This window comes from Ischnura elegans, chromosome 1 (genome assembly GCF_921293095.1).
Source record: "Ischnura elegans chromosome 1, ioIscEleg1.1, whole genome shotgun sequence".
In the NCBI taxonomy this organism is placed as follows: Eukaryota; Metazoa; Arthropoda; class Insecta; order Odonata; family Coenagrionidae; genus Ischnura; species Ischnura elegans.
In genome coordinates this window covers 65,397,809-65,425,626 of record NC_060246.1, presented here as the reverse complement: position 1 = coordinate 65,425,626, position 27,818 = coordinate 65,397,809, and the positions used below count along the sequence as shown (strand labels likewise).

General features: G+C 40.7%; 2 protein-coding genes across 3 annotated transcripts in view; both read right to left on the bottom strand.

Moving 5' to 3' along the window:
- Window positions 1-20,866, bottom strand: part of LOC124162378 (guanine nucleotide-binding protein G(o) subunit alpha) — a 273,531-nt gene extending 252,665 nt beyond the window's left edge. Inside the window, exon 1 of the mRNA XM_046538898.1 lies at window positions 18,743-20,866. Within this exon, the coding sequence (XP_046394854.1) occupies window positions 18,743-18,860 (118 nt within the window). The 5' untranslated portion in view covers window positions 18,861-20,866. The remainder of the gene's footprint in view (window positions 1-18,742) is intronic.
- A 1,041-nt stretch (window positions 20,867-21,907) lies between these two features.
- Window positions 21,908-27,818, bottom strand: part of LOC124162364 (ran-binding protein 10) — a 66,366-nt gene continuing 60,455 nt past the window's right edge. For both annotated transcript variants that reach the window (XM_046538878.1, XM_046538886.1), the window contains exon 10: window positions 21,908-24,672. In XM_046538878.1, coding sequence (XP_046394834.1) covers window positions 24,539-24,672 — 134 coding nt within the window. In that variant the 3' untranslated portion in view covers window positions 21,908-24,538. The remainder of the gene's footprint in view (window positions 24,673-27,818) is intronic.

The window sequence follows — 27,818 nt, the reverse complement described above, 5'->3', positions numbered from 1 at the left end:
ATTTTCCACCGGAAATACGTCTTTGAAATAATGCATCAAGGAATGATGATAATTGAATGCACCAAGAGACAACATGGGTGTAAAACAAAAGGGATCTTCTTTTGCGATTATAAATTCGGAACGTGCTTTGAAAACGCTTTCCAGCAAAGGAAGAGAATTCAAGATCAATTCATGGAGATGTTTTGCACCTGGATTCCTTTCAGCAGGGACGACAACGAAAACAGAGTACCCCATTTCCAGCGACACACCTGGCGTTCCCAAGTTTTTAGGGCCCCTGGTACAACTGAATTAAGACCCTCAGGGAGGGGTGAAAAGATTTGAGTCTCAGCTGACTGGTAAGGAATGCGGAAGGGAGGATTCTAGACCACTAGCTCATGAGCATCAATACGTGCGGATATAGAAGTATTTGGCCAACGCTGAAGGTTGCAAAAACGGGAGAAACCAAAAGGCGGCCTTGAATTTGCCAACCGAAGACTACAATTCAAACACCAAAGGGAGGAATCTGTCTTGAAAGGTATTCAGATGCGTTAGTCGGCCGTTTTGCCTCGAAGTTGACACATCTGCCTCATAATTCACCACTCCATTTGGAATCAGTTATTCATCATTCGTCGCACCATATTTGGTAGCTCGCAGGGAGTGTGGCACCTTAGCGAATAGGGTACTTGGTTACTGATCAAAGGGTTCCACGTGCAATTCCCAGGTGAAACCTTTGCACGACCCAGATGAAATATGCTCACTCTGTGAGGTGCCCTGGGGAAAGGACCTGACTCCCTACCCAAAATGTCTAATTTCCACACGTATGCGGCTTGACGTGAGGTGAACTCTACCTTCATTTCACACAAGCGCAAAACCCTGCATTATAGCAGCAAACGTCTAAGAAAAACTCCTAAATGTTACCGCATAAGATCTACGCAGGAAATAAATCCACACCTTAGGCATCAGTAGTAACCTGAATTCAGAATAAAGAAAAAAACATTTTTTTAAGGGAAAGAGTTAATTTATGCAGAACTCCAAGAAGTTAATGATTGCAATTCCAAGAATTTTATGATAATAACGAAAAAATTACCATTCATGGTTGTGTGGAGCGTTATGGGTATTATTATATGAAGCTAAGACATGAAAAACGGATGAAAGTTGGTGTGATGATTGTTTTTTTTTATGACTGCTACTAATTTACTGTTGAATTTACATCTATTAACCCTGGAGTGGTTCTAACATACTGAAGTCCTCGGATTCTACATCTACTTGCCTACAATGCTGAATACAACATTAAGAGTTACTCATACATGCAAGGGCGCACCTAGGATCAAAGCTGGGGAGGGGGGGCAATCCATGGTCGTTCAAGTCTTAAAATTTTTGCATGGATAACGTGAATTAAACAAATATTTTAAGAAAATTATAACTGCGCTTAATTTATGAAGTTATTTGCTCGAAAAAAAATATTTTAGTAACATTCCTTATTCTAATATTATTTTCCATGGGTTAAAAGAAAATTTAATGAAAACTTCCGTTTCAATCCAGTTCTGATTTTCCTTAAAGACTTCCGCGATATTTGCTTCTGGGGGAGGTGGGGGGGGTGGTGCTGCCCTCTTCTGCCCCCGCTGGGTACGCCCATGCATGCATGTATCAGGAAAGTGGGCTAGATAGTAATAATAACCACAAAATAAAACGATAACAAAAAAAATCAGATAAGGGCGATCCTTGAAATAGCACCAAAAGGCGTCAGCTCCAAATTTCCCGGCCTCGTATTCGGTATGTACGAATGGATACGCGAATCCGAAGTGGCTCGCAGGCAAACATGAAAAGAAGGGGAGAGAGGGAGACGAGGGTGGCGAATGATGTGGGCTGGGATCGAAACTGGAGCGCCCACTCTGCCTCCTCCTTCCAATTGATTATTCAACCGAGGCACGGCGCGCGGGAAGCGAGCCACGGATTAATTAGGCGTGCGAAGCCGAGAATCATGAGGGAATTAGCATGGATGAGTCTTCTAGTGCGAGTAACTGCATCCGACGAGGCTTATAAAGTCGTGGGAGAACTGAATGCGGCGCGCCGCTAGCCACAGAGAGAAATAAAAAAAACCTTCGAAAAGAGCCCACTGAAGTAAGGATTCAATATCAAATACTGCGTCAAAATGCGCTCAAAAATATTTAAAGGAGCGGATATGATGTTATCAATATAGTATGGCAGTGGATCCGTAGTCTTGAAAAGTTTTGGGCAGGGGCGGATTCAGCACCAATTCATGACCTGGAAAGTATGATGTATCCCCCGGGAGATATGGCCGTTTTTTCAGTAGGGAGTGCCACGCTCTACGACAAAAACAACTCCTCACGTTTGGTACTTGTAGCCATACATTTGCTTATACCCTCCCTTTACTCTTTTACAAGGATACAAAAATACTAAACCGTTTAAAAGCGTTCAAAATTAAATTAAAATTTTTTGATTAAATGTGGGGGGGGGGAGGTCATGACCCCTGTGACCCGCCCATATCCAACCCTGTTCTTGGATGACTTTGTCGCTAAAAGTGCCTCGCCCTCATTTTTTTTAGCGCTGCAATCCTAATGTACTACTTCAGGTATCCTTTCCTCCCTCTCCCAAGCAAGTTTCTCTGGTTCCGTGATTGTTCAGTTCTCCCTTGTGTTCTTATCTGCCCATCCTTTGGCCTTTCTTGGGACACTTCACATTCAATGATTATATTCAGTACAGTTCACACACAATACCTCTATCTTACGACATGGTATATCCACAATCTCTCGTCTTGAGCGCACTTAAAAACTCTACTCCACACTCCTCTTTCTCATTTCAGGTTAATATGAATGGCACAAAACGGAATAATTACTACCACTCGACAAGTCTTTTTACGTCACGTCTTAATCGTTTAAACTTGTGCTACCACAAGGAAATTTCCAGGGTATTCAACGTTGACCCTAAGTAACATTTATTCGTGTCTCAAATTTTAAAATTTTATCTTCATATTATTTTTCGGGTGATAGTTTTTTAAGTTTGAGATACAGAGAAATACAGGGAATTGAGACCTCCTGCCTTCATGGCTCTTACAATTTAAAAAAGTCTCATTAGTAAGTAAAAAAGTCTAGTAAGTTAGCGTTGCCAATTTTTTACGGCCATTAGAGATTCTTTTTGACCGTGTAATACAGATAATTTATGACAATGGTCTCATTTATATGACCTAAAATCTTTCAAAATGACATGGATATTCTAAAAGTTATGATATGATGAAACTATATAGTGATATGACGCGGAAAAAATAAAACACGACCGATCGTGCGGAAGCGATTACCACTCTCCTTCCGTGCTCGTGAAACGGTTCCCGTTCGAGTAGCAATACACAGCGATACACCCATTTCAATGCCCCAAGAAACGATATATATCGTTTTTCCGTGACGGGGAAAATAGCTTATAAAGAACTGACGGGCGGAAATCAACCGAAGGCATTAGGGGCACTGAATCATTCTGGGCCGGAAAATCGTCCATGCACAACAATCACGTCTAACAGTACGAAAAATACTCATAACACTGTCAGCGGTTCCAGGCTGAGATTAATTAATGAAAACCATATCATAACAAGACAATTTTAATGTTTGTTCAAATATTTCTGAGTCTAGAAAACGAATAATATCCCTGATATCAAGGTTCAAAAAATTCGAGACCATACTGAATACGGTAACAAACTGTATTTTTACGTCTAGACGAAATTAAAACGGCATGTATATATGGACCTTAGAAGACTAAATTCATTATCTGTGTGCGATACAATTGCGACTCTCACAAAACTGGGACCATCAAAATCCTACCCCACGGACATAATAGAATCCAATCCTATTGTAAAAGTACATAACATCTAAGATGTTTCGAAAATGTTTATCCAGAAATACATATGAGATACGAGGCACTGGCATAAGATTTCTGTAGGCCTTAAATCTAGTCATAATTCGTCATCAGGGCTCTTTCATAAAGCTGTATTTCATCTACGCCGTAATAGGTGCCTGAACGTCATTTATATCACGCATGAGTAACGAACATCTTCGGCCGAGTCTATACGAGAAATCCGCAAATGAAATTCAACACTCTCCCACGAACCATTTCGTTAAGCGTGGCAAGAACTGCGACAATTAATACTGATCCTCGACCTCGCAAATGACTTCGTACATCTTAATATACTCTCGGAAACTTCAGACAGAGAGGAATAAACTGGCGTCGTAAATTTTTCCTGCAGAGGCATAAACGGTGGGGGGATTGGCAGTGGTGCGGATATGGCTCCACGAACCGGGACATGTAAATTAATGTGCAAGGGCCGGGAGGACGCAAATGGCCGCCTACGGTGTGAGCGCTCTCGTTGGCAGGCTGCCGCAACTCTCGGGCCGGCCCTGGGATAAGAGGGGGGGGGGGAGAGAGAGAAGGGGGATGCGGACTGGGGGAGGGGGGGGGGAGGGGCGCGCAGGGAGATTAGGGGGATGAGGTTGCGGGAGCACGGCGAGGCACGTCTTTGCGGGGCGAAGGACGAAAAGGACCCTGAAGGAAGAGAGAGAGAGAGAGAAAGGAAGGACAGCTGCTTCCGCAGAAACCGTGAGACATTGAAAAGCGGGGGTCCAGAAGGTCCTCTCTTCCATCTCTCTCATTCTTTCTTTCGTGCTCGCAGAAATTTCCTCGTAACGCGTTGGAAAGCACGTGATACCGATCCTTTCAATTTTTGGAGTGCGAAAATTCCGCAAAGAAAAAATCATTTGCCTCAAAAGAATTTTCCCACTTAATGTGCTCTTGTAGGTGACTCGTAAAGGTACACCGTGGATGTTCCTAGAATACTTTCAATTTTTAAGTAATTGATGCGTTAATCCAAAACTTTCGCAGGTGCGTTTACGAAAAAATGATTGGGGTAAATTATTATTATATTTATGGGGTAGGTGATCGGGTTTCGACCGAGTGATGATAATTAGCAAGTTGCCACCAGGAAGATACTTAACAGCTGCCAACGAGGATGTACCGCTTCCTTTCGATCTACCTTCTTTTCCCTCACATATTCCTTTTTTCATAACTCGAACAAAAGTCTTCTGATTTTCAGGAATTTTAGAGTTGACACTTGTAAAAATTTGACAATATCTCATATTGGAAAAAATTACTCCCGCGCTTTATTATGCTTAGGTAACATTTTTTATATTTGAGATCCAGGCAAACATTGATTCGTGTAAACCCTAAAAATACAGCATTTTTTGAGGTAATGGTCTATTTTTTTTTAAAGTCATACGTCACCGAAAAAGAAAACATGCGAAAAGTAGCGCGGGTGTAATGGTACCTCTTAAATAAATGTTTCCATTACTGATAATTTGCAAACAGTGGTTATTGAAAGCAGTTAATCACCGACTACTTAACCAAGACAATATATTTATTTATTTATTTATTTATTTATCACAACCCCCGTAAACAGCACATAACGGCCTTTTACAACGAGGGATTTCAATATTAACAGAGTACAACACAAACATCCATGCCCTGGAGAGGGATCACCTACCCAGGCGGGATTCGAACCCGCGACCTACGGTTTGGCAGGCGAGGACTTTACCCCGCCGCCACCGAGGCAGGACATGATTCGTCTTTATTGCCTACTCCAAACATATCCTCCATTCCGCATAACGCGGAGAAAACAATTTGTTTGAAGGATGAGTGAATACACAAGTTTTGAATTGAAACTTTCGTGTCTGGGGAACTATCAAAGTCTGGGGAGATTAAGGATTGAGAAGTTGAGAGGAAGGATTGAGCAGTGATAAATGGTGAAGGGGTTAATAGATCAGAAGGAGCGACAACACGTATCAACCCAATAGTGCACATTAAAACCTGAAATTATCCCACGATTTTCCCATCTCTAACATGAGATAGTTTTCGCAAATTCTCACAAGTTTCGTGGAGGCATGCACTGAGATTTTGGCGACGTCTTGAGAACAGCGAAAGGGGAGCGGGGGTTGGGATCGGATTTTAACCCCCGGAGAGGGGCTCAAAACTTGGCGAGGCCAACGGCGCGAAGGGAATCGAGAGGAAAAGATTTTCTCGAGGTGGAGGGATTTGTTGACGGTGTAATAGGTTTGGGACGTGTCCAGAGCCACGAGGGCAGAGGGAATAGAAAGAACAACAGAGAAAGCAGGGAATGCGGCGAGGTGGCTCCCGGCTCCTAACCCAAGAGAGTGAAGGGAAAATGTTTAATGAATTGAAATTTTCAAAGTTCATCGAATAATATCTTTCCAACGTTTACCTGTATCCCATGCATTAACATTTTCATCTGAAAAAATACGAAGGTTAGATTTTCATGCTTGTTGAAAAATTTCATGCTAGGCATACAGGCAAACGTTTGCATCTACTTGAAATCAAAATTCGAAGCCTTTATGGTGCGTTTCATAATGTCCATTAAAGAATAATCTCAGTCACTTGCACAATATTTTATTTAAAAACGACCGATCTTGACTTGACTTGAGAATAACAACTGCCGAAACCAGTCGTTTTTAAGTAAATCTTGAGCACGTGACTAAGCTTATTCTTTAAGATACATCGAGCGTTTACTTGTTCTACCCTGATTTTGTTTTCAAGTTAACAGCTCAGTTTTAAACAAGCACAAACAAGCGACAAAAATACCACTCCAGCGAGAGCGATGAGCCCTCACAATCCAATCATGGTTACAGACTCTCAACCATGCACGTGAATCCAAAATGCACTCAATAATATAAACTGTAACGAGCATTTTGAGAGGAAAATCGTAAGGGGCTGGCTGAAAAGGCATCGACCGCAAGGGGTAGGAGAGAGGCTGTGGCCAGAAAAAATCCGGTTCATTTGTAAGCAGGCACTTAGCGAGGGGGAGGGGGTAATTTTAGGGGCTTCAATCCCCCCCACCCACCCGAAATATTTCTTGTGGCGACTGTCCGCGATACATCTGCTGAGGAGGCCACTAGGCCAAGGAAAACTATTCACTCTGCTTCATTTTTTGATGCATTTAAATTTCATACTGTCGGCCACACATTAGGAGAAAAATATCGATAAATATAGTCTGGACTTGTGGACGAAAATTACAAGGGTAGGCAACCATCACCCCACATAAGCGCCCCCTCCCTCCCGGTGCAAATTTCCGGTACATTCTTCTCAGCAAGTCACCTCGTTACAGTTTATATCATTGAGTGCATTTTGGATTTTTAGTGCACCGTTGAAATTCTGTAACCAACGGTGGATTATGAGGGCTCAGTTCATCACTTCAGTCCGTATCTCCCAATCATTTCGGGATCTGGGGGGGGGGGGGGTTTGAAACCCTTGGCCCCTCCCCCACCCTACGCTCGCCACGGCCTTGGGAAGGGAAATATAAGGAAGGGGTAGAAGGGAGGAGGGGGATGGAGGAGGCACACGTGGGGAGTGTGAGGAATAGTAAATGGGCGTGTTCTTTGCGGACATCAATCTGTTCGCTCGCAGGTGACTCCTCGTGGCCAACAGAGGTGAACATTTTAATTCCCCCAGACTCGGTTCTCTCAGCGGTATAATTACCCATCGCCGAGCACAATTATCACGCGTACCAAAAATCGTCACATTTGCCAAGAAGGAGCGATGACAACAGGTGATGTAGCACACCGACAACTGGGAAAGTTCCATTTCCTCCAAGAGTGGAGTGCATACGCACTCAATGAAATTGAAGATAACCATTTGCTATAGATGAGATAAGTAAAGAGGAATCACGTTTTTGTATACGTCATGAAATAAAGAGGAATTGATACACATTCCGCATTTAAATTTGATACATACCAGTCGCGAAATATTTAACAAATTGAGTTAAAAACATTAAGAGATGAATAAAAAATAAACAAGTATACTTAAAGACTTGAAAATATTGAAGCAAGCCTTCAATTCTCTTCCACAATAACGTGTCATTAGCAATTTCGTATGAAACCTTGCTGAAGCATAAAAATATTGAGTAGCGGATACATGGTCTAAATAGACACTGAAACTAAAAAATGCATTCTCTTAATTTTTCCCATACAATTTCTTGTTATACGGGGGTACAGGATGAGTTGAGCCATCTGAGGACGGAAAGGACGAAGCTGAAGGACGTCTTAACAGAGTGACTTTATGATCTGTAGTTGTCTCTGCAGCCATAAATGGTGGGTGGGAACGGGGAGCTTTATAGCTTGTCATCCAGGCATTTATGGGGGAACGGACAGCAGAAGTCAAATGAAAGTGTAGATTTATGAAAGATGAATGAATCTTGGAATAGGAATTTGAAGCCGAAATAGCCATGTTATGGATGACACGGAGGAAATACTAATAGAAACATATATCTACCAATCTTCAAGATAATGACGGTATGCGTGATTCAACGCAATATTTTGGAAGGGATGACGACAGTGGCCCATGGGACCGCTGCGGAAGAAGGTATAGGAGTGTAAATTGAGTTGATGTGATCGTCGGGAAAGAATAAGTGAGGGGTGAGTAGGAAAAAGAGTGGAAAACTGGAGAAAGCTGGGAGAAGAAAAATTATTAAGCCCAACCTAACGTCAAAACATGAATTGAGAGGGGATATGAAGGAAAATGATTGGAAATAGAAAAACACGTTGGACCGAAAGGGTAGGAGAATGACGACTGGCTACACCGACCCCATTTTACCCCTCAGCGCCAAGAGTGCCTGAGAGTCACTGTTAAAAAGCTCCACTAGGTGCTTGGCATACTTGACGCGTGTAATTGAGGGTTGACTTAAATTTGGCAGTGAAGTGCAATCACTGGGCAATTAAATCCGACGGCTAAGGGTTTGAAGTGGTTACAGTAATGCCAGAGGAGAAGAATTTTCAAAATTATCAACTCCTTACAGCACTATTCTTCGGCGGACGTAATAATGCTGCCGAGGCCCCGAACGTAAACAAATTCGCCCACTCTTCCCGCGCCTCGATGGGAATTCGGAGAAAAACAAGCTTGCATCGTTTTGGCATTGTGTATAGTATCCTTCGGTGACCATCGTCTCAGTCCACACGATCACTGCCGGCGACTAGAGCACTATACAGGCCTAACCATGCAACAATCATGAACCTTCCTGTGTGACCAAACTGAGTTCAGAACTTGACGCGCAAACCTAAAACATGGCTTCGTAATCCTCAAGGAAAAAAAAACACCGCTGTTTTCGGTCGCTTACCTCCTGGATGGGAAGTCAACGCTCTGACCACCACTACGAGCTAATTCGATGCCCTAATCCGCGCCCCCCCCCCCTCCCACACACGTCGGTCAATCATTTATCCCAGTCGGGGCGGACCTCATCTCGGCGGGGGACGGGCGATCGAGCCTCACCTTGAAAACACTCGCCACCTCCACTTCCTGGCAGTGAACTGCGGGAATCAAGCCAAGCCACCGGTCCTCAACCACCGCTCCCACGAAAGAAAAGATCCCCCCACCGAAAACTCGTAAGGTCATGATTCACCACACTACGGGTGGTATTCCACCGCCGACTGTGAAGGTCGTTTCTCACAAGGCACTCAAACGATCACTGCGATGCTTCGTAGATTTCTCGCGAAAGCTCATGTCCTCTAGATGAGCAGAATAGGGGTGTTCAAATTCGTGGTAGGGGTAAGGAAAGGCACGGTGGCGAAAAGTGACCCTTTGGCAAGCAGAATGGTCAGCATATCGCCTTAGTTTAGCAGAGGAATTACGAGCCATAATGGTCAACTCAACTCGCAGTGGAGCTTCAAGCATGTATCCCACACTTCCTTGCCATCCTCAGGCCAGCATCGTCAAGGAAAGGACAACGCCCCGAGCGAAACACACATGACTGGAGGCATTCAATTTCATTGACGCTTATAGCAAACTTCAAAACGGCAAAAGGAAAATTGTAAAAAAAGTTCACTAGACCTATCCTTCCACTCAAGACAACCGGTTTTTTTTTTCAATAAAATATATTTTTCCAGTCTCAACACCGTCTCCTCAGGGTTCGTACTTCCCAACTTCCCAATATCCCTGACTACTCCCTGATGTTCAATTTGATTTTTTTATTTCCCTGACGACAAAATATGGAATCAATGGAAAAACAATTGGATACGGGGATTTTATGGACAAATTGCAGCAAGATATGTTGTGAAATAAAGTCAAGAAGTTGTAGTAGTAGCACAAATAAAGTCCAGTAGATCCCCATAAGCGCTTACCCTACGCCGCCCATCCAGGACGGCAAAATAACGCCACTTAGAACGCAACAATAATACGCGCATTCAACCATGATATTCATATTTTCGCTGCACCACTGGAGATTTCTCCTGGCCGTAGTTTAACTTCCCTAACACTTTCATGATTTATAGTCCCAAAATTTATCTCCCTGACATTAACTTAACCCCATGAATTTCCTTGACCAGTATAAACCCTTCTCCTATGCAACGCCGGAAGATTTTCCGAGGACCGTGGTCATTCGTACAATCCAGGGTGGAAAATTTAGAGCTCGGGTTATTTCGCATCCATGCATTTGTGAATTTGACCTCGAAATTTTTCTTTCAAAAATTCTGGCCGCGAGCATAAATTGGAGATTCCACTATTATGCCTAAAAAAATACCGCCTTTATACCCTCGCCTAGTCAATTGAGTACATATACCTGTTTCCATTTCGCTATAAATATAAATGTTCAAATGAAATTTCTTCGGTTGAATTCTCAGGTTTCAGGGAGAAAGCGATTGACAAAACAAGTTCAAAACTAACGCTAATAATAAAGTAGGCTCAATCCTCATTCCGAAAGAGTCTGACAATGAGTAATGCATCTATGGACTATCTTCCCGAATGACAACCGAAGAATGAATTTCTCGGTGGCTCGATGCGTATGAGCAGTTGTTCATTAATCAAAACCTAAGTCACCTACGATGATGCGAGTTACAACGTTACTACGTAAACAGCCTGACCGTCAAAGCTAAACTATTTCAAAAGTAAGGATTTACAACCTCATAAGTTTACTTTCCAAGGTAAAAGTACAATCAGCAGAAATATGGACAAAAGACGGTGACTCGATGAGGCACACAAATACTTATGTAATAGCAACATACTGACACACAAACGAGCTTTAATGACCTGAGGCTGCAGACATGAATTCTTTCCATATTTTGAACCTTTTCCACTCTCTTAGAATACCCCTAGCTATACTTTTTTTCACTTAAAATGAAAAGTATTCACCCCTTCGAATAAATAAAGCTATCTCTGAAAATGCTTGAGAGTAATTAATTAATCAAAGCACGTAATTAAAAATTTCTGCGTATAGAGAAAAAACTAGCCTAATTATTAACAGCGATTATCCGATACAGCCTGAACATAAAATGGCAATTATAACTTCCTACACCTAAATGTTCTCACGATGAGCACATGGGAAAAATACGCGAACAAACGATGCATGAAAATCATGGGCGACACTCTGTAATAGGCTTACAGGTTCCGTGGAGAATGCGATCTCCCTTCGGTATGTTAATTTGCATACATCGGTAGGCATGTGGATAAAGACAAAACGGTGTATTCCGAAGAATGATAACACTCCTAAAAGTTCAACACACGAATACTACACCCCACATCCAATCCCTTCCTTAACAACCGCCTAACACATCAACCAAAATTTGGCTCGTCTCCCTCCCACTGGTCCCTTCTTTTCATTCTTCCTGCCCCGTTCAACACCTTTCCATCTGCACACCCTTACCTGAATCTCTCTGCTCCCTTTGGATCACTTCAAGCGCCAGCATCTAAAATCTGGGTTCCCCTGATTCCCAATTTCTTTCTTAAATTGTGGCTGTTTATTGATGAAAGCTTATTTGTTCTTTCAATTCGGTTAAACTCCCAAGCCATTCTATTTATATCGTATTTTTGTCAATGCTGATGATTTTTATTTAGTTTAATTTTATTCTTAGTTTTTACGCCTTATGGGTTAGAATGACCACGTTGTATATGCAAATAAAGACAATTATTATAAAAAAGTATCCAATGTTGAGGTCGATCTCGGGTGTCAATGAATAATGAAATACATCAAATGAAATATACGGTATTCTAAACGGATAACGTCTGCGGTCCACACTCCCTTGAGCATGCATTCAGGTACTAGGTATATGATATTGTCCAATGGACTCAAAAGAGTTTAAGAGTTGCAGAGCGTAAGGTCTGACGTTGAGATACACACGACGTCTCAAGGGATCTTCACGTCAGCCACGAGCAATCAGATGTCTTGATTAATAGAATGTTGATGGGCACAGCTGGTAGCGAAGGGGAATACTATACAGAGCCACACCCTGCGTCTACGTCCCATGAGATACCGAATCAGAAAGCGAAAATCACACTTCCCCAAGGGGTCGGACCAGCTCCAAATACACACATGACGTTCTACATCCGCGCTTAATCAGTACGTATGCATGCATAGAAATGTACACGGCCAGAAATGACGTCACCGCCGGGGCTCTTCAAAATCAATACTCGCTCAGGTTTAGAGTGCATGAATATAATATTGGCACTTCTAATTCTGTTTGAAAACGTGTTCACTAATTCAAAACCATTGACACAACCAAAACTTCCTCGTCTTTCCTTCGCTGATTATCGAGTCTTTCTCGTGCAAAGGTTTCATACGGATACGCTTTTCAATCCAGGAGAAACTTTTAATTTTATTCTTACCTATTGTTCCTGTAATAATTAAGCCTGTTGTCATCAATATTGAAATCTAATTGAATCTCTCAATTGGTATTAGGTCAATAGTGAAATAAATGTATGTATATTATTTATTTTAGGGGCTTGGTAGCCTAGTAGAGTATTGGGATACATTGAACATCATCTTCATCAACAATTCCATTCCGCGACTTCACGCCACGCTGCCCTTCTCAGGAAAATGGAAAATCCAAAGCAATCAACTAACTCAATATCAACACGGCTGCATCCTAACGCTCATAACCTGAATTAATGCCGAGAATAAATTATTCTAGTGATTCAACCTTAAGGTCGGCATTAGTCTGGGCGATTGAGATGAGAGTACCCCCAGGTAAGCCATGGGCGTGTGAAAGTCAAACACTCAGGGTAGTGCGGCCAGTTCCTCTCCCTGGGCCACCTAGACGTCTCCCAAGATATGAACCCGGGACGCTTCGAGCAGTAGCCCGACTAGGCTACCAACCCCCTTAAAAATAAATAACATGCATACATTAACTTCGCTATGTAATACCAACGGAGAAATTCACTTTGATTTCGATATTTATAACAAAAGGCTTAATTACTGCATGAAAAATAGATAATAATATTAAAAGCTTCTCTTGGATCGAAAACCGTATTCGTATAAAACCATTGCAAGACAAAGACACCAACTCATGTTACGAATATCGAAGCGATTTTACTGGAACTCAAGGTTAAATAATTTATACCCAAAGGCGCCACTTCTTAAACACATTAATGTAATAGATGTATTCTCTTTCATTGTCCAAATAGCAATTATGCTTTAAAAAAACTTACTAACGCGCAAAGAATAATGGAATAAAAATCACTGGTCAAATCACAACCACAAAACTCAATTCTAGGCCAGCTGAAGTAGCATTAAGCCACCCTACGGGAAGTTAACACCAATTACATTAAGTTACGATAGGGTAAATATTCATTCATGATCAGAAACATTCAAATGAAATCAAGGCCGTGGCCATAAAACATTCGGGGGAGTAATATTTGTAGGGTTTAAAATGAATACTGTATTTCCAAAACATTTCGATGAGATTCAAAGGTCCAGTGAATTTTTAACACGCATCCGAAAAAACGTTGCAAAACGCGAAATAAGGATGAAAAGCAATTAAATGCAAAGCCAAGGTCCTTTTGGGCTTGGCCACTTAGGAGCGTAAAAAAATACCAAACGACAGGAGGGATTTGAAATTAACAAAACGTGATTGTCCTAACACAATTGAATTCAACATACAAGCAGAACAGACATTTATATTACACTTATAGGAGGAATATAATAATGCAAAGGCTGGAATTGAGGATACCAACATTTTATACCAAAATTAATAATACGATTAAATTTCAAATGGAATTTGGATATCTCTCATAATTTGCCCCTAATGCATAAATTTACCGAAATAATGGTCAATTTCCATGAAATTTGTACTTGGTTTCTTGCCTCGCACATAGCGAAGATGATGTATTTAGATTGTGAAACCAATTACCTCACTCATAGATTAGAATTATAGATGGATTTTCAGTCGCAGCCTTCCGAACGTTATTAATACAATTTATGATTAATGTAATTAATCTTTGAGGATTATACTTGTACTGATACTGATTTTACTAATATACAGAGTTATGAAGTAATAATGAGATTACCTACAAATACGTTTAGGAATTACGCTATAACAGGCACTCGGACATTTCTCAATACTCAACATATTCACTCTACAAACAGGGGCGCCCACACGGATAAAAAAATGTGCACCCGATGCAATAATCTTTCATCGATGCAAACCATTTCCGTTTTCAAAATGGAAAACTTAATAGAACGGAACTACTGATCAATATTGCAGAACATGCATTGGCATCAATTTCCACTAGGAATCCACACGGCGCTTAATTGGCGCATTCGATTTTGGAAATAACTAACTAACGGCAAGAAATTGACGAAACGAAAAATTTGGCACACTTCAATTCAGCGCACCGGTAATCATGAAAATATATAGGAAGATAAGTGATCAGACGTCATTTTAATCAAATGCAGTACTAGACAGTGCTCAGGAAATATTCAGCTACTTCAAAGCAACAAAATTTTCCTAAAAGTGGAAGATATTTGCGAAATTTGGTCATCGAAGAAAACGCGAGAATTTTTAGAAAAATTCTAATTTGGCTAAGGTACTAGGCGAAACTCAGGTCTTACACACAAAATCTATTTTCAGTTTCGCAAAAAATGGGAATATCGGTAAAATTTTTATTCCAAATACATTCATATAATTGAAACAGTGAAAATTACCGGGATAGTAATCTCGTGCAAGTAAGGCGAGAGAAAACTGATGCAGCGGATGCAGCAATTGCCCTCAGAACATAGTTTAATGCAATATTCGTCAATAATAGAACTCTCGAAAATTATAACAGGCATCTTTTATTTTCAACACGATTATCCAATAATACAAGGCTGCAAACGTTAACTGCGTAAACTAAACAGCGTATCATAAACTAAACAGGAGACATTACCTAGAAATGAGTCAACCGTTTTCACTCAAATGTAGAGAATAATGGCAAAGAGCTTCTAAGAAAAACCGGTATATCTATCATAAAAAGATTTGGTAAAAAGGTAGAATAAAAGTTTATTTTTTGAAGAAAAAAGATACTCCTGGAAGTTTCTTCCCTTCTCCTAACGTCAATTATATACTTTTATGTAGATAATTTGTTCAGGCCGAGTTTAAGAAATGATTTCTGGGAATTTTGATATGTTTTAGCAAAAGAAGTCATTCATTAGTCCTATTCCTTCATTGATCCATTTTATTGATCGTAAGATCAGCAAGAGCAATGAATTATTTGCTTCAAATAAAAGCAACTTAAATCAACCATCAACACTTTTCATTCACATCATCAATTCCTAATATAATTCACTAATAAAATCCATTTGGTAATCACAAAATGCATTATTATGTTATTACCCATAGCAGCAAATTGCAGCGCATACATAGACAAAAATGACTTTAACAAAATGCAAGAGCGAAAAACTGTAAATACAACAAGGAATTGAACATGAGCCATACTATGCTAATCATAACGAGCTAATATTCACCTGTTGCCTTATCTAAGACTTATGTCACTTGTGACAAGGCAGGAAAAAATAATTTCGAGGTAGGTACTGAGTGTATAAATTGGGCTCTTCCAGTTACATTCCGCCAAAATTGTGTGCACAAGCGACCGAAATCGTAAATTTGCACTCGCACTTTGACAATCCTAAAACCGTGATCCATCCCATTGAGAAAATGCGATCAGTTCATTCACTATTTACACTCGCAGCCTCAATGGACATCGCGGTACAAATAAAGGGCGAAAAGAACCGACCACGCTAGACCCTAGAGGCAGGAAAAATGGCTGACCGAGGAAATTTGAACTACGAGTACCGTGGCCAACTCATTTCGATAAACACAACATTGCTTCAACGATATATCAGGTAAAAATTCTTCGATCAATAAATACAATTCCACTGATGCAATTTCATTATGAAGACTTCCAGAGCTATCCGCAATTATCACAGAAAGTAGGATGACCCCAGTATTTCAAGGCTATCATACCCAGCAAATCGCACAGAGCTAGCCTACGTCAATAATTTCCAGGGTTCAATAGGTGGAATGCATTCAACACGTCCTGGAGACACTCGGAAGGCTACGTTTATTTCGGAAGCAATAAAAAGTCACCACATACAGATAGACTGTGGTGTATGACTGAAAATGCTACCAAATCGGGATTTCTGCGCATTTCTTCAATCAATAACTTTATTATTATTCCATCAAAAAATCTCTTGCAACGGCAATCATTGAATAGGTTGGCCTGGTAGACAACATGGAATTCGTTTTACCATATCGATTTCTGATCGTGGTAACGACCCATGTATACAATGGCGACACGCAATCAAATGACGGCACCAAAATTCTTAAATAGACTCCTTATTCAAAGAGAGGACAAGAGGTTCGATGGGGAAACTAAAGCCTAGTAAAGTTAACGAATTAAATAAGTATCTGATACACTAGCTGGCGGATTTTCATTTAGACTCGGAGGTTAAAATTTAAGTAAACATCCCCCTAATATGAAACTCTCTCCTGCGACGAGAGATCAACATATTCCATAAATATTACGCTTAACCATGAATAAATTACGTTCAAATATAAAAGCATTACTTTATGACAAATCAAATAATGTTAACTTCTGAAAAGATATCAATATACACCACTGCATCATTTTATATTGATTATCAACAATCCTCAGAAATCTATAATACCCAAAACAATAATAATTTAGTCCAGGTGAGACACTGGTGTATGTTAAATAGACGAATAACTTTTAAGCACGCGGCAGAAATGGCCATATACGCCAACAGCCATGATTCGCGGGTCAAGCCTTAGACATCCAATTATGACCCTTTCCAACCATGATAAGGGAAATTTTTAATAAAAAAATTTTCAAGGGCAATATGGGACAGAATCATTTGAAATTTATTAGATCAGAGGAGAAGGAACATCAAACGGATCAACATATTATTTGAATAGAACTTTTGATGTGATATGGTCAACGTAAGGGCAAAATTGGTAGAAAATAAATCAATGGCTTAACGCAGTAATTTTATATTTTAATTTGTAAAACTTAACTAAAAAACCCCAATCTTTAACCATTGAGTCATGAACCAAAATGGCGATCGAGTGGAGCATATCACTAGCTCTGACATTTTTACGGGAGAAAATTAATTGCGAAAGCCTTAACAATGCTCGCCTATATAAACAGATACTTATACATTTTTATTTAGCAATTTTTGAGGATTCATTGCACTATAACAAGAAAATACATCCGGCACAACCTGTTAACTTTCCACGGGTCAATAGTCGGTTCTTTGTGACGTCATCACCTTAGCAACTGTTGCCACGGCGCCATGATGGAATGAAAACACTCGAAAAGCGGAATAGTATGTTAAATGCACCTATAAGTTAGAAGCAACAAATGCATAGTAATCGCAGTTTAACCATACATGCATCTGGAAATAGCATAGGACATATTAGAAACCGCAAGCGAATTACATTTAGAAAAACTATTTATCCGCCAAGAGTCCACAGAAAACTGCCGACTAGCGACAAAAAATTACAACCACGTATGCAAGGGTAGCAAATAATTTAATGTTGTAACAATGTTACAATGATCTCTGTAGCTTTGCCCCCTCACAGCAGCGCGATTAAGCTTACTTAGCTAGAGGCGGAAAACTGTTCCACCGGGGCATTGACCGAAAGAGACTCGTTGTTCGTTAAACAATAGGCATTGCAAAAAATCTACCACCTATAACGCATCAAGCACTGCAGTATACTAACAGACTAGGCCTCTTTAGTATATTTAGCCGCCGATAAGTCAACGCTTGGCCGAATAAAAATCGACATTTAAGACTTCATGAACATGGAAAGAGTTTTCAGCAATTAGCACATGGATGCACATATTTTTCAGAAGCGCATGGTTTATGGAAGGCATAATATACAGCAGCGGGATATGAAAACCACCGCAGGAGATCGTCGTCCGCTTTTCCTCACTCACTCTTCGTATCCCTCTTTCTCTCTCTCTCTCGCATACACATGCGCCTGGCCCCGCCCAGCCGTAGAATCGAACTTGCCGCACTCGGCGGGGGGTGGGGGGGAGGCGGCAGGAATAGTGGGGGCGGGGTGGGGAGGGTACCCGGGGTAACTTTTAATCGAAAGGAAAACCCACGATGGCGGCCAAAAGAAGGATGTAGGTAATTCTGACAAATACAGCCAGGATCTCGGGAAAGGACCGATCCCCCCTAAGCGACTTCGTTGCACGCAAAACCGGAGCAGAATTTCGACGAACAAGAGAAATTTGATGATAATAATGACGAGCCCTCTCGCTAATTTCCCACGCCCGAACTGACTAGCATGGGGACCAAAAAGCGAGCTGGGCTTGCATGTGGTAGGCCCGGACGACGAAAAGAGCCCCCAGCGCGGTCGTGTTCAGAGGGCAAATCCGGGTTTTGCAAGGAGGGAGAGATGGCGTACAAAACAACGTGGAGACTTACCTAATAGTAATAATTTTATGTCCTTAGCTGCTTGAATTCCGTCCTCCTTGAGGTTTTTCTCTATCTGTTTGCTTCGGGCCAGGGCGGCCCTTTCCTCCGCCGACATAGCACACCCCATATTCCCACCGTGGCACCCGCACGCCCACAAATATCTCCTAGAACAACCACCGTCTCTGCCGACACCCCTTCCGGCCACCTTTACGCACCCGCCCGCCCGCCTTCCAGTCAGTCACCGGCAACCTCCTCGCCCCTTCTTCCCCCTTTGCGGCCACAGCGGGATCACGCCGAGAGAAGCCGTGGTGGCCCTCGTCTTCTCACTCGGTCCCACTACCTCAGGCACGTCGACACGAGCGTCAAGGAATCAACAACATCCAGCCTCTTTCAGTCTGTTTTTCTCCTCTCCTACTTCTCCCTTTTTCACAGGGGGGGGTGCGGTTTTATCCAACCTGGAGGACTTCTTTCTTTTTTCAATATATACTATTTCCTCTCTTCTCGTCCCCCAGATATATGAGATGATTCTACGGCGGGAAAGACACCTTATCTCAACACTCCCTGGAACTCACTCGCCCAGCGCGACACAAAAACGACACCACCACGTTAACGTCCGCTCCGGGGTTTTCACGCGGGTATATATCCTTGGATGGGGTTGAAAACTGTTGCATAAAAATCCTTTCCGCCCGCTTGAAATGAGATGAAGCTAATATGGCGCGGTATGAGAGAGAGGACTTTTAGAGAAGGGCTGTGTGGGGTGTGTAGAATGTGGAGGAGAGGCGGAGTGGGGGGGAGGAGCGAGAGAGAGCACGGCAAAACGGGGAGGGGGAGGGGGTGGAGGTTATGTAGCAGCAAGTACAGAGCGAGAAATAACACCAGGATACCGGCGAGCAGGCACTAGTACGCACTGTAATGCAACAGCCACAGCACACTATACAACTAACTCCCCTGAGAATATAACGAGGGGGGAGGGTACCTGAAGATTGTGCGTGATATACAGATGTAGGTATATATTATGTTTGTTTGCACGGGAGAAACGAAATGTAAACTCAACACACGGCACACGGATGCCAAGCCAAGGCGTTTAAGCTTGGGCGTCGACGGTGATCCAACGCGGAAAAAATAAAACTGCGCGTACGTGAGACTTCGATTCTCCTTCCTCTCTCCCTTCGTTCCGTAAAAATCCGCTCCCGAGATGATTGGATGGGCTATCCTCTTCTGCAGGGGCTAGGATAGGGATAAGAGGTGTCCAGGGGAGTCAAAAGAGACAATGAAAGAGGGTACGTGAGTGAGGGAGTAGACGGTTAAAGGCTTAGAGAGAGAGTCTGGATGTGGGAGGGAGAATGGGAGTGGTTGGTAGCCACTGATCTTCCTCGCGTCGGCTTTTTAGGGTGGGTCCAACGCGGTGGCGGGCGAAAAATCGCTCCCCTATCAGGATCTCCCCGAGAAAGCTTCAGACGTAGCTCGCTTGGGATCTCAACCCGGGAACTCAGGACACCACTACTTCGCAGCACCACTACTCGATATTAAAAGCCCCCTTTTCCGTTCGAAGAAACTAAACTCTCTTGAGAAAAGGCTTGTTGTTCCCTTCCTTATTCCCCGCACAGTAGTCCGGTTCAAAAATATAGATATTTATAATACACGTTACGCGTACGAAGGTGTTTTTTTTCCTTCCGATCCACGAGCACACACAAAGCTGGGCGGGGGAGATAGAGGAGCCCGGCGACCAGAGAAGACGCTGCACCTTTCGCTCTGTTCTTCCCTACGCACTCTCAATCAAACACACAGTCTTCTTCCTCACACGCACTCTCAGACACACACCGGGAACTTCACTGGTGGTAGGTAGTGGTGGTGGACGCACTACTCCGAGAGCGGGAGCCTCTGATATAAAGCCGCTGCCTCTACCGTGCGAGCTGCATGCGCTGCTTGGTGCGAGTTTTTTCAGAAGGGGGGGATGTAGTGTGGAAAAGGGAGGGTAAGATCATTCACCACATCGCGACACGTATGGTGACATTATACTATTTCCTCTAAAAGAGTTGACTCGAAACTGAAAAACATGCTCCCTCGTCTCTCTCCGTCGGATAACCTCCAGCGCCTGCTACCGCCGGCTGCTGGTCTCTCAGACCCACTCCCCTACTCTTCCCTTCGCCTCTCTCTCTCTCGCTTCCTCCCCCTCCCTCTTGCCCCCTACCCCGCTTCCACGTAAAAAGCCGACAGCGCCCTCCTCCCCTAAAGCCGAACTGGAGCCTCCCTTTTGCCCCACACCCCTCCGTAGCGACGTCGTCCTTCCCCTCCGATGACTATACGTCGCCTCCTCCGGCCCGGCAAGCCCCGTTCACTGGATGGTGGCGTTGCCTCTGCTCTACTGATGGGTCACGCAGTGCTGATACAGCATCCTCGCACGAGAACCTCGAATATTATTATTAAAATTTGCAATCCTCGATCCCGTGCGTCTCAGTGACATTGAAAATCTATGAGAGAGAAATAAGATTCAGCGAATCGATTTAGAGCACACAAAATGTGGCAATGCCTTGTCATTTTCCAATTTTTTCCTGATAGGTATTCTCATATGTGCTCACGTTTTAAGAGCATTCATAAAGAAAGTTGGCGAAATATGTATAAAAATTAAAATACCCTCCACTTCCGTTAGGGTCTTCATCATATCGGATTTTTTAAGCGTGTGCCCATTCATTTGCTTTCACGAAGCACATGACGTAGTAATTATTGCATAATTTGTGAAAAGCTTCGTCAAAATTCTGTTTCACATCGAAGGGGATGACTTAAATAGTAAAATTTCTTTCCGAAACGGACCCCGCCTCGTTACCATAGCTACCGGTCGGGTGACGTCATTGAGAGTATTGTAGAAGGGTGCCGTGCTGCCATCTGCACAGTCTTGGATACACCACTTCAGCATCATCGAGACCAACCTTTATGCAGAATTTGAAATGCTTTAACTTCAGCTCACTACTTCAAGTAAACCACGCGTACTAAGATCTGAATTCGAGCTCCACTTCACCACTCCCAAAATTGTGGTCACTTTTCTATCGGATGCTATTTGTTACTGAAACCGATAATGCCTCAGCATTATCATCACAGCTGAGTCTGTGTTAAAAAACACTGGGTTGTAAAATGGTAATTATTAAGATATTATTCATAAATAGATGGAGGGAAAAACTCATTTCATTGTAATTATATTATTTATAAACACTCTGGGTACACATTTTTACAAAATCCCTGAAAGGGAGGTGAAGTAATGTCAATTATAATAAAATAAAAACTATGTTAACATATAAGAGTTATGATTACATCACATCAATCTTATAACTTTATAATAATTAGATCTCTTTAACTAAACATAAAGCATCATTTCAAGCTATACAACGAAAACCAGCAATTACATAGGTACTCTTTTCTAGCTCTCTTTAGTAGGTATGCTCTTTTTCTCAATTTATCACTAGAGGAAATGAGACTCGATAATAATATTTCATAACTCATTTCAATTAATTTAAGAGATATTATTTGTATATAAAAATATTCTCTCACCTTACTTAAAATGTGACTTTTTAGGGCAAAAGACAGTGTCTATCACCTGCCATCAACAAATGCACATGATAGGTTTCCACAAATGATTTAAATTCAAACAATTATTTAGCTTATTAAACAGCTACAGAAAAACTACTAGTTCTTGACCAAAATTGCAATTGGTAACGCAAATAAGTGAATCAAGGTTATTACCTTGTTCTTAAAAAAGTATTCTAATAATTGAGCAAATCCTTTTGCAGGCATGCGTTGGTACAATGAAGGCAAACATATGAGTGACAATTAGAAACACAAGGGAGACTTTCATTAGGAGTAACTTCTTCTTACATAATTCAATTTAGTAACTTTGATTAATAGTTGGTCAAATAATTTTAGGCAAAAATCAGAACTACTATTATCCTTTTCCACACACACAAGCACATTTTATATACACAATAATTCCTTTACTTATTACAAAGCATTCATTCTATTATTCCATCCAAATAAACCCAATAATTCCTTTAGTTCTCTTAAAGACACAATTGTGTTTTATTAAATTTATTACCTAAATACCTCCTCCTTAAAGCCAAGAGTAACATTCAAAGCCTAACATAAAGAAGTAGCATTAGTGACTTGTACCACTAAATAAATGAAATAAAGTTGGCACATTCTTCAAAATTTAATTATGACAGGAGTATTAAAGAGACATACTTTAAAATCAACATTGATATACATTACTGACAAAATAATGCTTTTTAGATTACAATGACAACTGTGTACCTGGAGGTGACTTAAATTTTGGCTAAAATGAGCAAAAGCAAATTGGATTTACAACTCCAAATATATAGAACAAATGTGGCTGCAGTATTAACTTTAAGTCTTTTCTTATAAAACTAAGTTATTGTTGCCCACATATGACCTTTAAATTATAATTTGGTTGAACACATTATCGACACACTTGCCTAGAGAATGCCAACACTAATATTATAATTGAGGAATTGACAAGACATGACGGTATATTGCCTAGAAAACAGACATCTTTGGTAGGCACTTATTGCAAATTAATGTGGTTGTCAATATACTAAACACAAACTCTTTGATCAGCACAATTTTACCAATCACTTGGACAGTAATGAAGAAGATGGAAACAATCAAGTTTTTTTTTACAGGGAAACGTCACACATCCTATAATAACATGACGATAAATCATAATTACAGATCAAATATAAAAAATATGTTAAAATTAAATAACAAGAAAAACATCAGGTCATTTTCAATAAACAAGAAACTCAAGATGGCAGAATGTTACTCTTTTCGGATCCAACATTTACTATAGCCTGGGATATCCTCTGCCCACTTGCATCTAACGTGTGAGCCCAACGATCAGAGAGAAGGGGGTCAGGGCATCAAATGTACAACCTTAGCTGGATAGGGTAGGGGTCACTCTTCACGAGCTCCCCTTCTTCACCCTTCCATCCAAAGACAAGATTCTCTCAAAGCGTGACAACTCAGGCCATCTCATCGATGAATGAAGGAAGACTTAGCATAAATTATGCTGCCATCACTTCCACATTTAATCAAACTTATCAGACTATGAATTCCACATAGAGAGGCAATCTTTGTTGATGGACTTTTGCATGCATAATAGATCTTTTTTTGCCTTTTGTATCTTTAAATCAGTTACTGGAGCTTCTATTGTTGTGGCAGTGATGACTCCATAGTTTTTTTCTGGACAAAGTGGACTATTGATGTGGCAAGGTATAATTTTTTTTTAAGATGGTTCCCCTCTGCAGGAGTTACAATGAAACTATTTTTTTTTTCAAATATACCTCACTCAATGCAAGTCATCCATGATTTCAACTGCCAGATCACGCCCAAGAGGAGAGACAAAAAAATTAGAGAATAGAATTGTTCAAATCACCCTAGGTTGCCGCTGCTGATACCATTCACTTCCAACTCTCTCAAATTTCATGTGCAGTCTGAAGGCCTGCAGGGTGGAAACGAACGTTGAAAAAGTCACAACTTTAAACGGTTAAACAATGGTGCAGTTGGCTGGAGCATTTCAACACAGCAGCCAGTAGCACACTGATCGCTATTATAGTGGATCTTTTTTGAGTCACTGCCACATTCACAATGGACATTAATGGCATTTAGTCACAGTTTGAGAAGACCACAATAAAGGGGTCATTCTACTCTGATAATGGTGCTCCATTTCATCCACTAATCACGACACTGCTTCACTGCTAGGAAATAGATGCCTAATGCCACCATTAATTTAGCACAGCATCAGTGGTTCAAGAGATCATCAACACTGGCAAAGGCACAGGAGCCCAGCCCAGAATGAGACATAAGGTGCACCAGCTCACGGGCATGGGCCATTGCCACCTCTAAAGGAGGCCTCCTGGGAAGGTTACTCGACTCTGTTGGGGAAAAGGAAAGAATTAATGGCACATGACCAAATGATTTGTTACAAAACTCCAAAATGACACCGGCAATATGGGGTCATGCTTTTACAGACATTATATTTCACAAGAGGTTAAAAAAACAATGAGAAACAAATTTTTTAATTACATTAGCACTTCACTTAATATTAAATCCATGAGTTATATTTCTGTACCTTGGAGGTAGAGGACACTCTGTCAGTTTTCCTAATTTTTCAGGAGAGCAGTTATAAGATGCTTTAAAATTTAACTAGTAATTACTAGAAGGCTGGATAGGAAGTTTACAACATTTTTATATCACCATATAATTGGTATAGCAACCATACCAATCACTGGTTAAATTTTTAAAACATCTTGAACCTACTGTCCTGAGAAATTAAGAAAACAGACTGTCCTTAACCTCTGAGGTACAGATTTATAACTTTAAATTGTAAATGAAATATTGTTAAAATTAAATATGAGTTGGGGTAGTTTTTAAATTGTATAGGGAACATTGGCTGCAACTTCGTGGAAGTCCACTGCACTTGAAAAAATGTACTTAGTACTTATTCATAATTAGTCCGTCCCTGAAAAATGACACTTAAGTATTGCAACCGGTTGGGTAATAAAAATAACTATGGAATAGTAAAATGTACATTTTTACGAGGCAAAATTTTGAAGATTGAGTCAAATCTTACAGAATACACAAATTCAAGATTGATTGAAATCCAAGGATTAGAGAAATGGCCTATCAATTGACTACAATTGAAGCGTTGACATGGGGAAGGTAGTAAGTCAGAAAAAATAGAAATTCTGTCTATTCATGGAGAAGGAAGTACATGTACATGCTAATGCATGCACAAGGTAGAAAATCAATTGGTACTATATAACAGTTGCTACGACTGACGAAGTTTGTACATTAATATTAGCTTCACAATGTTGGCAAACCTCTTTCTTTCGTCTCCTATAAAATTCACATTCAGTGACTAACTATATTTTCCATGTCAACATTTCAATTAATTACACCATGAGAGAAATTTGCCAGGAAAAAAGTATTTGGCTCCGCCAGGCCCTGAACTTGGATCTAGCAATAGGGTTGTTCAAGCCTATCAGAACGGTCTAAAAAAACGAATGTATATCACTTCTGATGTAATTTCATTTTGATTGGGATGAATGACAGATGCGTTGAAAAAGTAATGATGGAATTATTAGCAATCAAAATTCGAACAATTTTAAACGCCGCCAAAAATGGTCCGCCATCTTGAAATAGAGGTGATGACGAAACAAGCCTGTACGGCTGGCCTGTACCCTCGATCGCTCGATGCCAAGCTGAGCACTCTGCATGCCGACTGGACATTTGCCAAGGTTATTCCTTATTTTGAAATGGCCTATGTTGTGCATGAAGCTTCCGGATGGATCAAGGCGACATAAAATCCATTCTTCAAGTTAGGCAGGCAACGTATGTGGTGTAATTGTTGACAGGAATTGAAAGTTTTGTATAGCTGCATTTGCAAGGAAACTACCTACGTGCAGTGAACTTTCATTTTGTCGCTAGTGCAAGTGAACAAAATGTGTGCCCTTAATGTACCCCTGAGTGAATTGATTGCATATAGACGATGAAGTAAAGAGTGAAGCGACAAGTGAAGTGAGTTGTGAATGTAACATCTTCGACGAAATTATTTATTTCTTCCATGCTGGTTCAATCAACCCTATACATTTCGATCTAAGGTATCTAACTATTGCGAAGGATATGTTTCATATTTGAGCTAGTTGTACTTAGAGGATTCATCGAACGTATATTGATTTTCATTCCTTTGTTCGCCTCTAAGTTCTGTTTGATTTTATTACCTATTGCCAATTCATTTGGAGCATTCGTCAGTGTTTACATTTCACGAATTTCGTTGCGCTGTTGTTTGTTTTGGTCATATTTTGGTTACGGTAATAGTGAAAGTGAAATTCGAAGTTTTTTGATGTTACAATAACTGGTTTAGCTAGTTTAATAATTTGTTTTAGCCTATTCATTTCATTGTCTTCGTAATGTCAATGTAAAATAACGTAAACTGATTCTAAGTCGTTAGTGATGAGTGGTAAGTGAGGTGTGGAGAATCCTTACGAACTTCAAGGAGTGCAAATTCTTTTGTGTGTGCAGAGTGATTGGAAAACCGATTGTCATGTTTTATTAGTGTTACATAATAGTGTTTTATATTTATTGTGAGCCAAGTTTTTTATTGAATCAGTTGATTGGGAATATACTGATTATACGTATCAAAAAGACAGCTCGTGAAATGTGTGCATTGTAGTGCTATTTGTGATATGATGAGCAATAAATATGTACAAGTAAGGGTAATTTTGCATATTATTACTCTTATTAAAGGATAAATTTTGATTTTCTTTAAACACTGATCTGGCGGCAGACGCTGGAGATCTTTAAAAAAAAAGTGGAATAACCCTGCTGAGCCACTTCAAACACTGCAGTAGGGCATCTACAGGCTTGTGACGTCACACACCAATTCAAGATGGAAGTAGGGCTTTTTGGCGTAACGTAAAATTTGTCACTGTTTAAAGCCTTCTCTAAACATGTACAATGAAGAAAATAGCATAATATTATTGTCATTGCTCCTTCTGAAGCACGATCTTTCGATTTCTTAAATAAAAAAAATATGGTGAACAACCCTATTGCCAGACGGGTATACTACCAGTTGTACTACCATAGTTACATGCTTTGAATCCCAGTTAATGAAAATGATTTTTCCAGGGTGAATTTCATCCTTGGTGTAAATAAGTTTACATCTGAGCAAATGACTGCATACACAGTCACTTGCTACATGCAGTGTTTTGCACAAAAAGTTCAGCAATTCAAATTTTCTCTTGTTAATGAGCTGGCATTAAGGCTAGAACACTGAAAGAAGGAAGAAAGGCTGAGCTCCAATTATACAACTTGGCTTCAACATTTAAAATTATTAAAAATATAATTTAATACCCGCTAAAAGTTAAGCACCAATAACTACAATTAAAGTTATACCTAGTTTAAGTATTAAAAAATATACAGTAGAACCTTGATTATCTGCTGTTCAATTGTGTAACTGTTAGTTGAATTATCCATGCTTCCCTTCAATAGGACAGATAATCCTAGCTCTACTGTAGCA